The sequence below is a fragment of the Hevea brasiliensis genome, chromosome 7, assembly GCF_030052815.1.
Source record: "Hevea brasiliensis isolate MT/VB/25A 57/8 chromosome 7, ASM3005281v1, whole genome shotgun sequence".
In the NCBI taxonomy this organism is placed as follows: Eukaryota; Viridiplantae; Streptophyta; class Magnoliopsida; order Malpighiales; family Euphorbiaceae; genus Hevea; species Hevea brasiliensis.
In genome coordinates, this window is record NC_079499.1 from 2,352,300 (window position 1) to 2,366,853 (window position 14,554).

The window sequence follows — 14,554 nt, forward strand, 5'->3', positions numbered from 1 at the left end:
GTCTGCATCAAGAACATAATAAGGCGATAGGAGGAGGGGAGGTGCTAGGCTTGCAAGGATGGCTTCGTTATATTTGGTGGAGAGTAGTTTTGTGTAAGAATGACAATTGTTCCGAAGCGGATTAATTTTTTTGAATGAAAATGCTCCATTAAAAATATCTTTTAAAAAATAGTTAACAAAAAATATTTATTTTTTATTTTTTAAATTTTAAGTAAATATTATAATTAAATAATAAAGATATACAAAATAGTAAGTGGAAAGCATGCTCATGTTTTGGTAGAGAATTATATAAATAAAATAAAATATTTTACTTTGAAAAAATTTTTCTCCTTTACAGTACAACATTGATGGCATCAAGAGGCTAGTCTCCCATTTTTTTATCCGATTACTCACTATTAATCCATTAATCTAATCATTATTGATATCTGAAAAAATATAAATTATTTATAATAATTAGAAAATAGTGTCTTATGAAATAAAATTTAAATTTTTTTAATTTTATTTTTGATATTATTTAATAAAAAAATTATATATATATTTTAAATATAAATTATTTTTTTATGAAATAAATAAAAATTATTATTTTCTTATTTTAACTAATGACAAATTCATTAATTCTTTAAACAGGAGAACAAAATTTAAGAGTAAGAGGGGAGGGCAGCCAAGTAATTTAAGCCAAACCTTACGGATAATAATGGGCCAGAGGCCCAAAAAGGCAAGGGGTTCGTCACCTCACCCAACGGACAAAGAAACGGTTCTCTTCCCTACTAATGCTATCCCCAACTCATGCTAGTGCTATCCCCAAATCACCACCGCACCACCTGTTCACAAATGCGCACGTTAGCTGTCTCTCCACAATCATCACCACCCTCCAATTCCATGCATTTAATATTTATATTATTATATTATATTATTTATTATTTTGTTCCTCTAATGCTCCCTCTCTATCCGTAGCTTAACCTACGCTACGTTTCAGGCCTCACTGTCCTCTACTCTGTGCCTTCTCATTACTGTCCTCTGCCTTTAAATGGATCTGCGTGCCCTCTGCAAATTTTCCTTCTAATAGACTCCATTTAGTCCCGTTTCGTTTCCGATCTTATGTCATTTCCGAAACGTTTCGCTTCTTTGAGTTCCGATCGGCTCCTGCATTTCCTCTCTGACCTCAACTACGCCGAATCGGAGCTCCTGCAGCTCTCCTTGTGTGATCAGTGCTTGTTGTCTCGTGCATTTGCGTGATCGATGCTTTGTTAGTTAACGAGATGAATCCTCTCTGCTGCATTGCTCCGGTTTCCATCGATCGGGATCGGGCTAACCCAGTGGTGGAGAAATCTGATAACCAGTCTCAGTTAGGTCTTGAAGTTGCTGATAAAACAGTCAACCAGTGCTCCAAACCTAGTTTCTCAGCTCAGGTATCGTCGGTCGGTACTGATTTGGATAGGTATGCCGCCGTTGGAAATCAAGACGTTGAAGAATTGGTTGTTGAAGCTAGGGATTCAAAGGCATATAGTGTGAATGGCGGCGTGAGTGGCGCTGTGGCGGGGATTCTCTACAAATGGGTGAATTACGGGAAGGGATGGAGGTCGAGATGGTTCGTGCTCGAGGATGGAGTGCTATCGTATTATAAGATTCATGGACCTGACAAGATTTTGATGAGTCCGGCGAGGGAGAAGGATGTTAGGGTGATCGGAGAGGAATCTTTGAGGTACATGAGAAAGGCCAATTGGAGTAGTAATCGACTCGGTTTGAGCGCCGCTGCAGCCGCCAGACAGTGCAAACCATTCGGCGAAATCCATTTGAAGGTTTGTTTCTTTGTTTCTTTGTATAGACGTGGAAGGTGATGTGTCTCTTTTTGCTTGCTTATCGTGGCTGGCGATGTATGTGGCGTTTAACGTTATTTTTAGTAAAAAGGAAAAGCGTGTGTAGGGGTATATTTGGAGGATGTGCAAACTGTGTGTCAATTTTTTAAAGTTCGTGAGAAATTCCTATCTCTGACTTTTTCCTGGTTCTTCCTGTTTTATTGGAGTATGGACATCTATGAAATTATTTAGTATCCTTTGTTTGATTCGGTGATCTGTTATAGTCTGTTGCTTTGTGAATTATGACTCACTAAGCGGGGGAGCCAATCAAATCAATTTTTTTTTGAGGGATTACAGTGTTTTAGGCGTTCAACTATGCAAATCGACTCTGGTTCCAATTTTATTTAAAGAAGAGGGGAAAAAGATTTGTGGTAGTGTATGGGAAGTAATGAAAATAAATGACATCTAATGGACGAGAGTTGATTGGATCATCGTAGGCTATGGTCAGCGAGTAGAGAACTATAGTGAAATCTGATATGCATGATATCTTTGACAACGTTGGGGAAGAAGGGTTAAAATCCAATCCTTTGCAGGGGAACAAAAACTTTTAATGAAAAGAATATTTGTCAAATAAATACTCATCTCTTCATTTCAGAACTCAATGTGAATAATGCACTCAGAGGAGTAAAACACAGCTATAGAAAAATGCTGTGAGTTGAATTACATGGCCCCTTTAATAGCTTATATCCACATGTTGGTCTTTAAATGAGGTTCTGTAGCATAGCAAATGTGTTGTAAATTGATAATCAGAAATAATCTTTCATAATACTATTAATTGAAATATGGTAGTCTGGGCGCACATCATCTCAATATTAACATAAAATGACAAACCCAGATCTGGGTGATTGTAGCCTGTAAGTTCCTTAGTTTTTTGCCCCTTCAATAGCTTATATCCCCATGTTGGTCTTTAAATGAGGTTTTGTAGCATAGCAAATGTGTTGTAAATTGATACTCAGGAATAATCTTTCATAATACTATTAATGGAAGTATGGTAATTTGGGCAACACATTATCCCAATATTAACATGAAATGACCAACACAGATCTGGCTGATTGTAGCCTGTATGTTCCTTAGTTTTCATTGCCCAAATTAATCCATTACTTGCATATCAGTTGAAAACTAATGAAGATGGTCATTTCATATCAATATGCCAATGGATTCTGTCAAAACCAATATCCAACAAGCTATTTGAGGTTGATATTCTTATTCAAATACCTTTGAATCTGGCAACTCCTGTCAGGTGCTAAATTGCTAATCCTAATTTCTTTCAGTGCTCCTTAAGAGTCTCTTTCCGTTTGAGTATATAGAATCTGGAGCATGATTTTGATCATTGACTCCGCTCATGACATCAGCGCTATTCATATTCTCTCATTTGTCTAATGCATGATGAGAGGCAATATTTGCATGCTTCTGACCTCTATTTTCTACAAGTTCATCTGTTTATTGGGTAACTGAGTGGTTACTTTGGACTTAATTGGTATGCAGGTTTCATCAGTTCGTGCAAGCAAATCAGATGATAAAAGGCTTACCATTTTCACTGGGACAAAAACTCTACACTTGCGATGCGTATCAAGAGAGGATAGAGCAGCATGGCTCGAGTCACTGCAGGCTGCTAAAGATCTTTTCCCTAGAGTGTTGACGAGCATTGATTTTTCACCTTATGAAGATGTTGTTTCTACTGAGAAATTAAAACAGCGCTTATTGCAGGAGGGCATTGGTGAAGCAGTCATCCAAGACTGCGAGTCAATTATGCGCTTAGAACTCTTTGAGTTGCAAAATCAGTTGAAGGCTCTTCGACATAAACACTTAATGTTGTTAGACACATTGAGGCAGTTAGAGGTACTATCCATTCTGTCATTTTCATCTAGGTACAGTGTAAAAGTTAAAGTTGAGCATTTGCAAGCATGACAAACATGCCTTCTTGTTGTAGAATTGTGAACATGAAGCAGGATTGCTTGTGTTTGTTTGTCCCTTTTTTTTTAATTTTTGCATTTTATATAGTTTGAGAACAATTAAATGCTGAACATCATTTGACCATCACATTGAAACAGGTATTGGTGTTGCTATGTGAGATTTTTGCTCAAGTGGAGTGGAGCAGACGTGTGTTTACCATTCATTATCTGTTGAACAATCTGTAGAATATGCCAACGAATATATTTCTTTTTTCTTTTATCAGTCAGTTGTACATGTTTCTGTGTCTTGTAGCACATTCTTATCATCATTGGGAAGATAATTAAGAAGTTTGGCTTTTATGTATAGTCATTGAATTCTCCAATAAGAAGGCACATGATTTGTTGTAACGCTTCAAAAAGTTGACTTTCCATGTCCTTGAAGATACTAGTGTTTTATTGTTTTATGCGACTTAAACAAATTTCTGCAAGCTGTGCTTTAAAACATAAATTCTGACTGCATTTTGGATTTCTATCATTTATGAATTTGCACTCAATTGGTATTCCAGCATATTTTATCTTATTTTACTTTCTCTACTTTGCAAAATTGTTCTCCTCTGCATATACTGCTGAATCTACTGCTGGAAAACTTCCTTTATAGATGAGTAACAAATTTTGTTTTGAAACTGTTTTGCAGACAGAGAAAATAGAGCTGGAAACTACTGTAGTGGATGAAACAAAGGAGCGTGAATCATATTGTGGACAGGCGAATAGAAGATTTAGTGGTTAGTTATGCTTCTATAGTTCCTTTATCTTCATACTATCATTGGGAACATAACGCTGACCCAAGTTGATGTTTTTGGTCAGTATTGAACATTTGGAATAGTTTAATCAATTACATAGTGTTCTTGGATACTAAATATTTGTCTTTAAATTTAACATGATTCATGAAGCCAAAAGGATTTACATGGTTGTTATTTTGATGAGTGAGATTGCGATGTTTTACATATTGGACATAGAAGTGGTGGTTACCATTTAGGCATTCCATTTTATCCATTTGGTATAGTTTTGTATGTATCGCCACATGGCTGGTTCCTCATCAATCTTTGTGATATCTTTTCCAGCTGTGGGAAACTTTAGCTGCATTGCTCAAGATTTCCTTTCCTTGGCAATTTTGTTTTTCCTGAAGAGACTTGTGGTCATTTCATTGTTGAAGATTTAATGATATCTGTATTCCTTCTACGTCTCAGATTTCTACTCTGTCATGTCTGAGGGCAGTCCAAGTGATTCTGAAGTTGATAATGAAAGTCAAGAGGGACCAGATGTTGAAACAGATGAAGATGATGGGACATTTTTTGATACAAATGACTTTTTCTCTTCTGATGCTTTAAGAAGTGCCTCCTATAGAAGTAGGGAAACTATGGGAAATGCATGTGTATATGATAACCCATTTTTGTCTGATAACTTACATGGGGCATTTGTGAAGGAAATCAGGACAATCCAATATCCATTTGTTAAAAGAAGAGATAATTTGCCAGAACCAAAGGAAAAAGAGAAGCCTGTTGGCCTGTGGTCAATTATTAAGGACAATATTGGGAAGGACTTGTCTGGAGTTTGTCTTCCTGTTTATTTTAATGAACCACTCTCTTCGCTACAGAAGTGCTTTGAGGATTTGGAATATTCATACTTGGTTGATCGAGCGCTGGAATGGGGGAAGCAGGTGAAGTCCTCAGCTATCTTCTCTTTTGTGATGGAATAGTTTTTAACCTCGATCTGCTTGCTATATTTGAGGTCTAAATAGTTGTTACATCAGCTTAGTCTCAAAACAACTACCTCACTGTGTTGTAGTTTGGCACATCATATGTTATAGATAAATACGGTAGCAGAAAATTATTAGTGTCAGCTGAAGTTTTCTGAAAATCCTTAACTGCTATCACTGTATTCAATAATCTTCATTCTTGAGTTCCATTTGTATGATTTATGGTAGTTATTATGTTATATCATTATTTTCTGTTTGATTTTCATGTGCAATAAGGATTTTACATGTTGCAGGGGAATGAATTGATGAGAATTCTGAACATTGCAGCTTTTGCTGTATCTGGCTACGCCTCAACAGAAGGACGGCAGTGCAAGCCCTTCAACCCTCTCCTAGGGGAGACCTATGAAGCTGACTATCCAGATAAAGGGCTTCGTTTTTTCTCTGAAAAGGTACTGCTCTTTCTTCATCCAAAATAATAAGTTTCTTAAACTAGATGCATAGCCATAAGCGAGTGCCATGCTAATAAAAATGAGTTTACTGTTATTCCTCATTGTTGATTGTGCGGTAATAGACAGTCATGGCATTTTGTTTCATCCTCTATATGTCCCTTGATGGGCCACTTTCATTCAGGTAAGTCACCACCCAATGATTGTTGCTTGTCACTGTGAGGGAAGAGGCTGGAAATTCTGGGCAGACTCCAATATCAAAGGGAAGTTTTGGGGGCGGTCTATTCAGCTTGATCCTGTTGGTGTCCTTACCCTGCAGTTTGAGGATGGTGAGACCTTCCAGTGGAGCAAGGTCACCACTTCTATATACAACATTATACTTGGAAAACTATATTGTGATCACTATGGCACCATGCGCATCAAAGGTAGTGGCAATTACTCTTGCAAGCTCAAGTTCAAAGAGCAGTCCATCATAGACCGAAATCCTCATCAGGTACTTTATACTTGCAAATAAATGATAAGGGCTATTCTTGGACACTCTAATGCACTATTTATTGATGCAAGAGTCCTTTACTCTTCTGTTATGAATTTGTAGCTTTTATTTATCTCGGCTGTATTTTGATAATGAAAAATTTGCTTTTCAAGACCCTTGATTGTTGATGACCACTAGCAGTCTTTTGGTTAGAATTTGATCACTGATGTACGATTTGGTATTTCCAGAAGAATCAACCTCATAATTTGTAGTTCTTTCCTTTCTGTTATACCATATCCATGAAAAATCCAAATTTGCAAATCAAATAAAATATTATCATGAATGAGAGGCTGCAGTTTTTCATAACCTCCTCTTTGGAAATTTTGTTCTTTTCAACTTAGAAGTTGCTCATATGTTCCATATTTATAATTGGCCTGTCCATCAGTACCCAAAGGGGGAGGAAAACTAACATCAATTAATAGTGGATGGTGTAGATACTCATTTTCTCGCCGATAGCAGATTGACAAGTATGAATGAGTTTTTCTTATTCCCATTGAATAGCTCTACTTGTATTATTCTACATTTTACAAAGCATATTATGTAGATTTCAATTGCAAAGAATTGTGTGTATGAAAAATTTATAAAGAACTAATCAATTTGAAATTTAGCATGTGCTATCTACATGAATAGGGTATTAATGCTTGATCCATTAGAAGTTGGAAATCTTGGATTATATGAAGAGCTATGATGTAAGGTTTACCCTTGTATAAAATAGATATCTCCCTTGCAGCACTCTCATCATTAATTTCTCTTATTGTTCTTTTCTCAATTGTAGGTTCACGGATTCGTACAAGATAATAGAACTGGAGAGAAGGTAGCAATGTTAGTGGGAAAGTGGGATGAAGCAATGTACTATGTACTAGGTGATCCAGCTACAAAGCCAAAGGGGTATGATCCAATGACAGAAGCTGTCTTGCTTTGGGAAAGAGACAAATCAGTTACCAAGACAAGATACAATCTCACCCCTTTTGCGATATCCTTGAATGAACTGACTCCTGGCTTGTTGGAGAAATTGCCTCCCACAGACTCAAGGCTGAGGCCAGATCAGAGACACCTCGAAAATGGGGAATATGAGTTGGCAAATGCAGAGAAGTTGAGACTTGAACAGTTACAAAGACAGGTATTCACTGGCACGCCTATTGTTGAGCTAGGTGACGAGTATGCTTAATAAAGCCTGCAATTTTGTATTAATATAGTTGTGTGCTAGGCTTTAAGAACTGGTCTATAGGCATGGTTCGGGGAACCGAACCTTACCCCCAAATCCTGAACTGATCACAGAAAAAGCAAACCAAAACCAGTATATTGAGACTGGTTTAAGTGGTCCAACTGGTTTGGTTTTGGTTGGTTTTTCTTTTTCTTTTTCTTTTTCTTTTTATTTTCTTAAATTCAACTAACTAATTGAATCAAAATAATTTATTTATTGTTATATTACATGCATAAAAACTAAAAAAAATATAACAATAATAATAATAATATTGATTTTAATTAAGTGATTCAATCCTACTTTTAAGTCTAAGTTTCAAATTGATGTTGATTTTTAAAGATTGATTTAATGTGATAATATTTTGCCACAAATTAACATATGTATAGAACTTAAGTCAGCACATTCTCTCTACAGTTCCAGTTGAAAAACCTTGGTTGTGTTGGCTATGTAATATTTTGCCACAAATTAACTTATGTATGGAACTTAAGTCGGCAGATTCTCTGTCAAAGCTCTTGCAATTGGAACTTCGGTTCTTTATGTTATTATACCTTTTGTCATTAGTTCAATTGTTTTATCAGTGCAAATTGTTTAGAATGATAATATGTAGTGATGCTCTAGTTTATTTACAACTTAAATAATCATTGGATTGTCTTGAACAAAAGACATGCCGAAGTGACCTTTGTTATCCTTCTGGCACAGGCAAGGAAGTTGCAGGAAAGGGGTTGGCAGCCAAGATGGTTTCATAAAGACGGCGAAGGTTGCTATCGTTATATAGGGGGGTACTGGGAAGCAAAAGAGAGAAAGAATTGGGATGGAATTCCTGATATATTTGGCCAAAGTAGTGATTCACCTTTACGTTTAGTTGAAGAATGATTGCCTTGGTTTCTCTATTAAACTTTTGGTGGCATCTTTCTATTTCATTATTCAATTTCCTTTTCCCTTCGTTTCTCTCATTCCTCATCATTGGGAACGCAAAATGTGATTTTAGAGTTAGCTTTTTTTGGCTTAGTTACAATTTACAAGTTTCTCTAAAGTGTAATCATATACTGATGTAGGAAATTAGCTTGTCTTAGAAACTTGCAGAGGGGCAATTTATTTTTGTCCATACTCTTGCAAACAGAAACTATTTTCCTGTCCCCAATTTTATATTATTTTGCTTAGATATTGTAAAATCTATCTGAGACTTGTCCCTTTGTTCTCAAGGGGTAAGTAAGTTGATGTATTCTCTTGGTATTCTTCGTGCTTGAAACATTCATCTTTTATATATATTGATGACAAAAATGACATGAACGACGCAAAACTATATTTGGTGAGAGTAAATGTTATGAGAAAGCCTCCTTTTTTTTTTTTTTTTAAAAAAAAAAAAAAAAAAAGGAAGATGGTATGAAAATTTGCGAATCCTGATCATTTCCACGCTTTCTTCCCGCGAAACTGTTTGCCAGAGCGGCTCTGTTTTCTCTTTTTGTCTTGCCGTGATCTAGCTGCCCTGGCTCTCTTTGCAGCTGAGGGCATCACCTTTTCCTGTTGCTTCTGTCTATTACTCTTACCTCCAGTCTGCTCATTTACACAAAAGGGTTGTCAAACATTGTAAATCAAGGCCATACTTAATAGGCAGCTATTACCAAGTTCCTAGGTTAAAATTCGTCTACAACTGCAGCATCACATAAAATGAAAGAAAAATTCTAGAAATTGCCAAGAAGCATAACCAAACGTCCAACAAAGAAGCATCGCCTTTTCAACTGAAAAAGGGTTACAATGCAAGTGCATGAAAAACAAAAAAATAAATATACCTTTTTCTGTTTTACAGCAGTTCGAGCTTGGTACTTTCCTGTAGCCTCCCTGCCTGCTCTTACCAGTGCCAACCTTTCTTCCTTGGTTAGCTTCTTCCGCACATGAGCCTGTAGCACAAGTGAATAAAATATAATATTCATGTAAGCTACTTTCAAATAGGAAAAAGAATTTTCAAAGTCAGACCCCAAAGGGAAAATGAATGTACACTTATGCACCTCTAAAGCTAGAATAGCAACCTATAATACAATTTTTCAAAAAAATAGAAAACTTACTTCAAGCTTAGCAGGATCCAACCGTTTAACACTCAGTTGATCAGTGCTTGGAACTTTAAACCCTTGTCGAGCTAAGGCAATTTTAGTTTCCTTCTTTGCCTAATGATATAACATAGAAGTATCCAAACATCAAACACTCAAATTTATGATATCTAACAGGTGCTGAAATATTATAAATACATAGATTACACCATATTTCAATGCAAACATCAATTTAAGCTTTGATTCCATTATACCTTCAATTCCTTGATCCTTTGAAAGTCTTCATTAGAAAGAATACCGTCTTTCAATTCTGTGGTGGTGTGATTCAACTTTTCTTCTGCCAATCTCTTTAGAGCTCGAAGACTTGTGTCAGCAGCAATAAGTTGTCCATTGAAATCAGAAAACTTCCTCTTACTGGCTTTAGATTTGTTAACTTCTATCGTGGCCCCGTCATCATTTTCACAAGAACTCTTTGCCTTTCCATGCTCCTCCTCCTCCTCCTCCTCATCATCATCATCATCATCATCATCATCATCATCATCATCATCGCTGATATTGCTGTCATTTTCATCAATATTGTTATCACCATCTCCATCAATTGAATCATCTTGTAAACCGTCATTCTCACTTCCAGTATCATCACTGTACATCGGATTTTCTTCATCATCACTGGCAGTAATCATCTCACCATTATCACTATCATCATCAAGTGCACTGGATACCAAATTATCAATATCATCACCATCCTCATTAATTTCATTGTGGTCCTCCTCCTCAACATCATCATCATCATCATCATCATCATCATCCTCCTCCTCCTCCTCCTCCTGTAATAACTCAAGGTCAGGTATATTGCTAACAACATCAACTTCCCCATATGCTTTTGGCTTTGCCTTTGGATCGCTAGGACGACCTCGATCCTTCTTAACCAATAGTGAAGGACAAACCTGCAAGAAAGGAGGCATTTAATCTTCCTAAATTATTCACGCCCGTGCAAATGAATGCAGAAACAGACACATGCATATACAAAGGGACAATATCAAGGCAGTGATTCAAATACCTCTCTAAATAAAATCATGAGTGACCTAGCTGCAACTGAAACTGCCTTCTCATGTGATTTTTTATACAATACAAGATCTTGCAGCAAATCTTCTGTCATCAACTAGAAAGCAGAAACAAAAAAAGATCAATTTTTTGGCATTAAACCTCATGAAAAGGAATATAACACATAATGAGGAATAAATTGTTGCAATTAAAGACATGGATCACAAATCAAACTCAACAGAGAAAAGATCCACATTAATACATTGAGGTTCAAGAAAAAGGTCGCCAGAAAGCTAATAACATATAGGTATAGTTACCAGAGGCATTCGCAAACATATTTCCCTTATCACATTGAGCCCAACAGCAATAGCCTGGAACAAGCAAGAAAATATAATAAGTGGAGATTTCTTGTAGAGAACAAGAATAACAAAAGCAGCTGTAAAGCAATACCTCTGGACGTGAACGGTCATGCACAAATTGATTCACGATTTGTTTGAATAATGGTTCAACTGCATCTGGAGGCACCTGGAAAAACAAGTTGCTTGAGTTAGCAAGATAGGAATCCTAGGAAGTCATAGGAAAAGGACATGATTGAGAGAGAGAGAGAGATTGCAATTTAAATAGGAAAAAAAAAAAAGCAATAATGACAGCATTAGATATAATCTATGAAAAATCAAAAGCCTACCATATCGTGGCATGCCTGAACAGCTGCTGCAAGTAAATTTGTGATATCACGTTGATGTGGCTGCAAAGAACAATAAAGTGTCAGGCCAGAAAAGAATGAGGTACCAGAAGGATATTATATTCATATTTGCATTAATTAGCCACATGAAATACCTGAACATATTTCTGAAGAAAAGGATAAAAATTTAACAACATCAATCGGTGAAGTCCAACAGTTCGAGCAATTAGTTTCAACATCATCATCTTAACCTGAGAATCACATAAAGCTTAATGATCAACATAAAACTTCAACTTTTTTTTCCCCTGAAATCTTAAGGTTAATGCATCATTTCCTGTCAAAGGATCTCAATTTAATTCTCCCTTGCATCATTGTACTCATAAATCAACTTGAGTTATTTTTAAAACCCTATCAAATAAAGGCACCCATCTGTATGCACAGATCAATTTTCATATAACCCTAGACATGTTCTCATATTTTCATATAATCCCTTACTGAAAATGATACAGAAAATTGCATATGCCAATGAAGGCAAAACAAAACCAAATCAGACTAGGGCTAAAGAAGAGTGCGTTTGGTATGAGGTTAATAAGGGTTAATAATTATCCTTGTAATTTTTAATGCTGTTTGGATGCTTTAAAGAGAGCAGGTTAATTTTTAACCACTTTTTAGGGGTTAAATGTTAACCTTGGGGTGGATAGGTTAACAGAAGCTAAACACACTTGTCTTATTTTTTGGTCCTTTCATCTCCAAAAACTCTTTCCCTCCTGCAACAAGAAGGTACGATTTTTTTTTAAATCACATGAGCAAGAATATAAATTTTCTGGGTGTAAAAAATATGAATTTCTATCTTATTTATTTCATTATTAGTTGGAATAAATTATATATAAATTATATACATATATATATATATATATATATACATATATATATATATATAAAATAAAATTTTTAAATTAAATTATTTACAAATAAAAAATAATATTACCAAAAAAAAAAAAAATAATAATTTTGATATTTGTTCTTAAAATATAAAAAATAGATATTTATATATTTTCATGTGAGCTCAATTTTTTAACCTTATACCAAACATCATTAATTGTTACACCATTAAATATCTTTTACCCCCTTAATAATTACTCCGTTGAATTTTACAAGGTCAACACTTAACCCTAAAGCATAATATGAGTAATCACCTCAAAACGTTCATTGCAAGTCTGGAGGCGAGAGAATAACCTCTCAGCAAATCCCTGCAAGAGAAATGGAGTCTCAAAATCTCCTTTTTATCCCAAATATAGACTTTGGGCTTAAAGTAGACTATTTGATATGATAATGAGCATAGAGGGAAACCTGTGCATCTTTAAGATGATTAAGTGGTGAATAATAACTTGAACCACTGTTTTCTGCCGACAGGCGTTGCTGCCTTTTCATGCTGCGCATGGCACGCTGCAGTTTTGCTTTCTTTTTCTTTTTACTGGATACTGTGCCTTTATGATGTGCCTGAAATTTAAAACAGAAGAACAATATTGTATGGTCTGAGTCATCTCCTTAAACTCTCAACATTTCAAGGATAAATAAGTGAGTAGGATACCCTGTTCCACAAATTATATAAAATGGAAAACAATGTCTTAACTTGAACATCTTACTGAAATTGAATTGGAATTCAGAAAACCAATTTTACCAAGTCTTTCATATTAGCATCAGGGTAGATAGGTATACCACATCAATAAATTTATCAACCAGTTAAGATGAATAACAGAATGCAACTGACCCAGACCTTATAAATAGCCTCTTTACTAAGGACAACTTGAGACATTTGAGGATTTGAGTCATCTTCACTGCTGGAAGCATCACTGTCATCACTGTCATCATCCTCAATCTTCTCATAATTCAGAAGAAATGATAGAGCAGCAATCATGATCCTGAAAAATTCAATGCCATCAGAAATTTTGATAAACTACAGAGCTGAAAGTACACGAGGCGCCAAAAACCTGAAAAGCACACCTGGATGATGAATGAAAACATGCCATACAAATTGCATTTGCTGTTCTATCATCAAACCACACCTTTCTCCGGTGAAACTCACATAGTGTAATAAGAGATCTCTTGGCTCTTGCTTCATCCTCTTGCTAATAAACACCAAAAACTCCCAAAAAAATAAGCACAATAAATCCACAAAAATAAATCAGAAGTTTGATAAAAGAAAAAAATAAAAAGGAAAAATTACAAACCTGTAGCATTGCAAACAAGATATTCTGAAGAACTCTATTCTTAGCCTCATTTTTGTGCTTCTTATTCATGCGCCTGATGCTATGAACAACATGAGAGAATGCCAATTTTCTTAAATTTCTATCTCCCAGAGTTTGAAGCTCCATAAAAAATGCAAGAGTTTCACTGATATCAACTATCTAGCAGTTAAAAGCATAACCAAATTCAGTATTTTAACAAAACATTCAACTGCTTATGTTCGTTACTAACAATCCATATACAATAAAAACTACAACCCACATTTGCTTTTGCGGCTCTAAACAGAATTGCTAAACGAAATAAAGGAAAACAAAATACATTATTTTAACCAGAACCAATTCCTAGAATACTATAACCCAACTAAAAAAATGGTACCTTTCGATTAATTAAAAGAATCAGAGCTTGAGTAACATGACACCTCAGCCCCGAGGGCAGCGAACGTGCAGAGGTTTTGAGAAACTCGGCGAGTTGACTCGGGAACTTGGCCAATTGTTTGGGGTAAAAAGGAGTCACATGAGCCAAAAACATAGCTCGATCCCCGAGATCCTTGGCAATGATGGGGTCGGCGCAGACGCCAGACGAGAAGATAGATGTGAAATTGAGAGCTGCTTGCTGTTGAAATAGCTCGAGAGCCGAGTTGAATTGAATGTAGAGGACACCAAGCTCGGTCTCATAACCTTCCGGGTCCATTTTCATTTTGGATTGGAGAGCAGGTAGGTTCAGCTTGTCCGAGCTCCGACCAGAGGCGGAAAGCGTCTCCGACGCCATTGGCAGTAGTTGGGATTAAGATTGGGGGTTGGTATTTGAAGATGCAGAAAACCCTATAAAAACCCTAAAAATAGAGCTTATA

At 35.9% G+C, this 14,554-nt stretch overlaps 2 protein-coding genes across 2 annotated transcripts; one reads left to right on the forward strand and one right to left on the reverse strand.

The window, feature by feature from the left end:
- Window positions 1-782: 782 nt before the first annotated feature.
- On the forward strand, window positions 783-9,032 carry LOC110655454 (oxysterol-binding protein-related protein 1D). Its single transcript, XM_021811746.2, has 8 exons — window positions 783-1,799; window positions 3,342-3,695; window positions 4,443-4,530; window positions 4,996-5,465; window positions 5,798-5,953; window positions 6,135-6,443; window positions 7,258-7,602; window positions 8,386-9,032. The coding sequence occupies exons 1-8, from the start codon at window positions 1,260-1,262 to the stop codon at window positions 8,557-8,559; spliced, it is 2,436 nt and encodes an 811-aa protein (XP_021667438.1). The 5' UTR covers window positions 783-1,259; the 3' UTR covers window positions 8,560-9,032.
- A 19-nt stretch (window positions 9,033-9,051) lies between these two features.
- On the reverse strand, window positions 9,052-14,536 carry LOC110655453 (uncharacterized). Its single transcript, XM_058149662.1, has 15 exons — window positions 14,080-14,536; window positions 13,689-13,865; window positions 13,462-13,586; window positions 13,235-13,379; window positions 12,808-12,957; window positions 12,654-12,707; window positions 11,613-11,708; window positions 11,461-11,520; window positions 11,226-11,300; window positions 11,093-11,146; window positions 10,792-10,893; window positions 9,986-10,678; window positions 9,750-9,848; window positions 9,477-9,584; window positions 9,052-9,240 (listed from the first exon to the last, which is right to left on the reverse strand). Exons 1-15 carry the CDS (start codon window positions 14,470-14,472, stop codon window positions 9,091-9,093), a joined length of 2,481 nt encoding a protein of 826 aa, XP_058005645.1. The 5' UTR covers window positions 14,473-14,536; the 3' UTR covers window positions 9,052-9,090.
- Window positions 14,537-14,554: the final 18 nt, after the last annotated feature.

Bases quoted from the DNA above. Each gene is read 5' to 3' on its own strand.
- LOC110655454 (XM_021811746.2), top strand. From the start codon at position 1,260: ATGAATCCTCTCTGCTGCATTGCTCCGGTTTCCATCGATCGGGATCGG. The intron at 4,531-4,995 runs GTTAGTTATGCT...TCTACGTCTCAG, and splicing joins GGCGAATAGAAGATTTAGTG to ATTTCTACTCTGTCATGTCT. The intron at 6,444-7,257 runs GTACTTTATACT...TCTCAATTGTAG, and splicing joins TAGACCGAAATCCTCATCAG to GTTCACGGATTCGTACAAGA.
- LOC110655453 (XM_058149662.1), bottom strand. From the start codon at position 14,472: ATGGCGTCGGAGACGCTTTCCGCCTCTGGTCGGAGCTCGGACAAGCTG. The intron at 13,866-14,079 runs GTACCATTTTTT...TTTAACTGCTAG, and splicing joins TTCTTTTAATTAATCGAAAG to ATAGTTGATATCAGTGAAAC. The intron at 9,585-9,749 runs GTAAGTTTTCTA...CTTGTGCTACAG, and splicing joins TGGATCCTGCTAAGCTTGAA to GCTCATGTGCGGAAGAAGCT.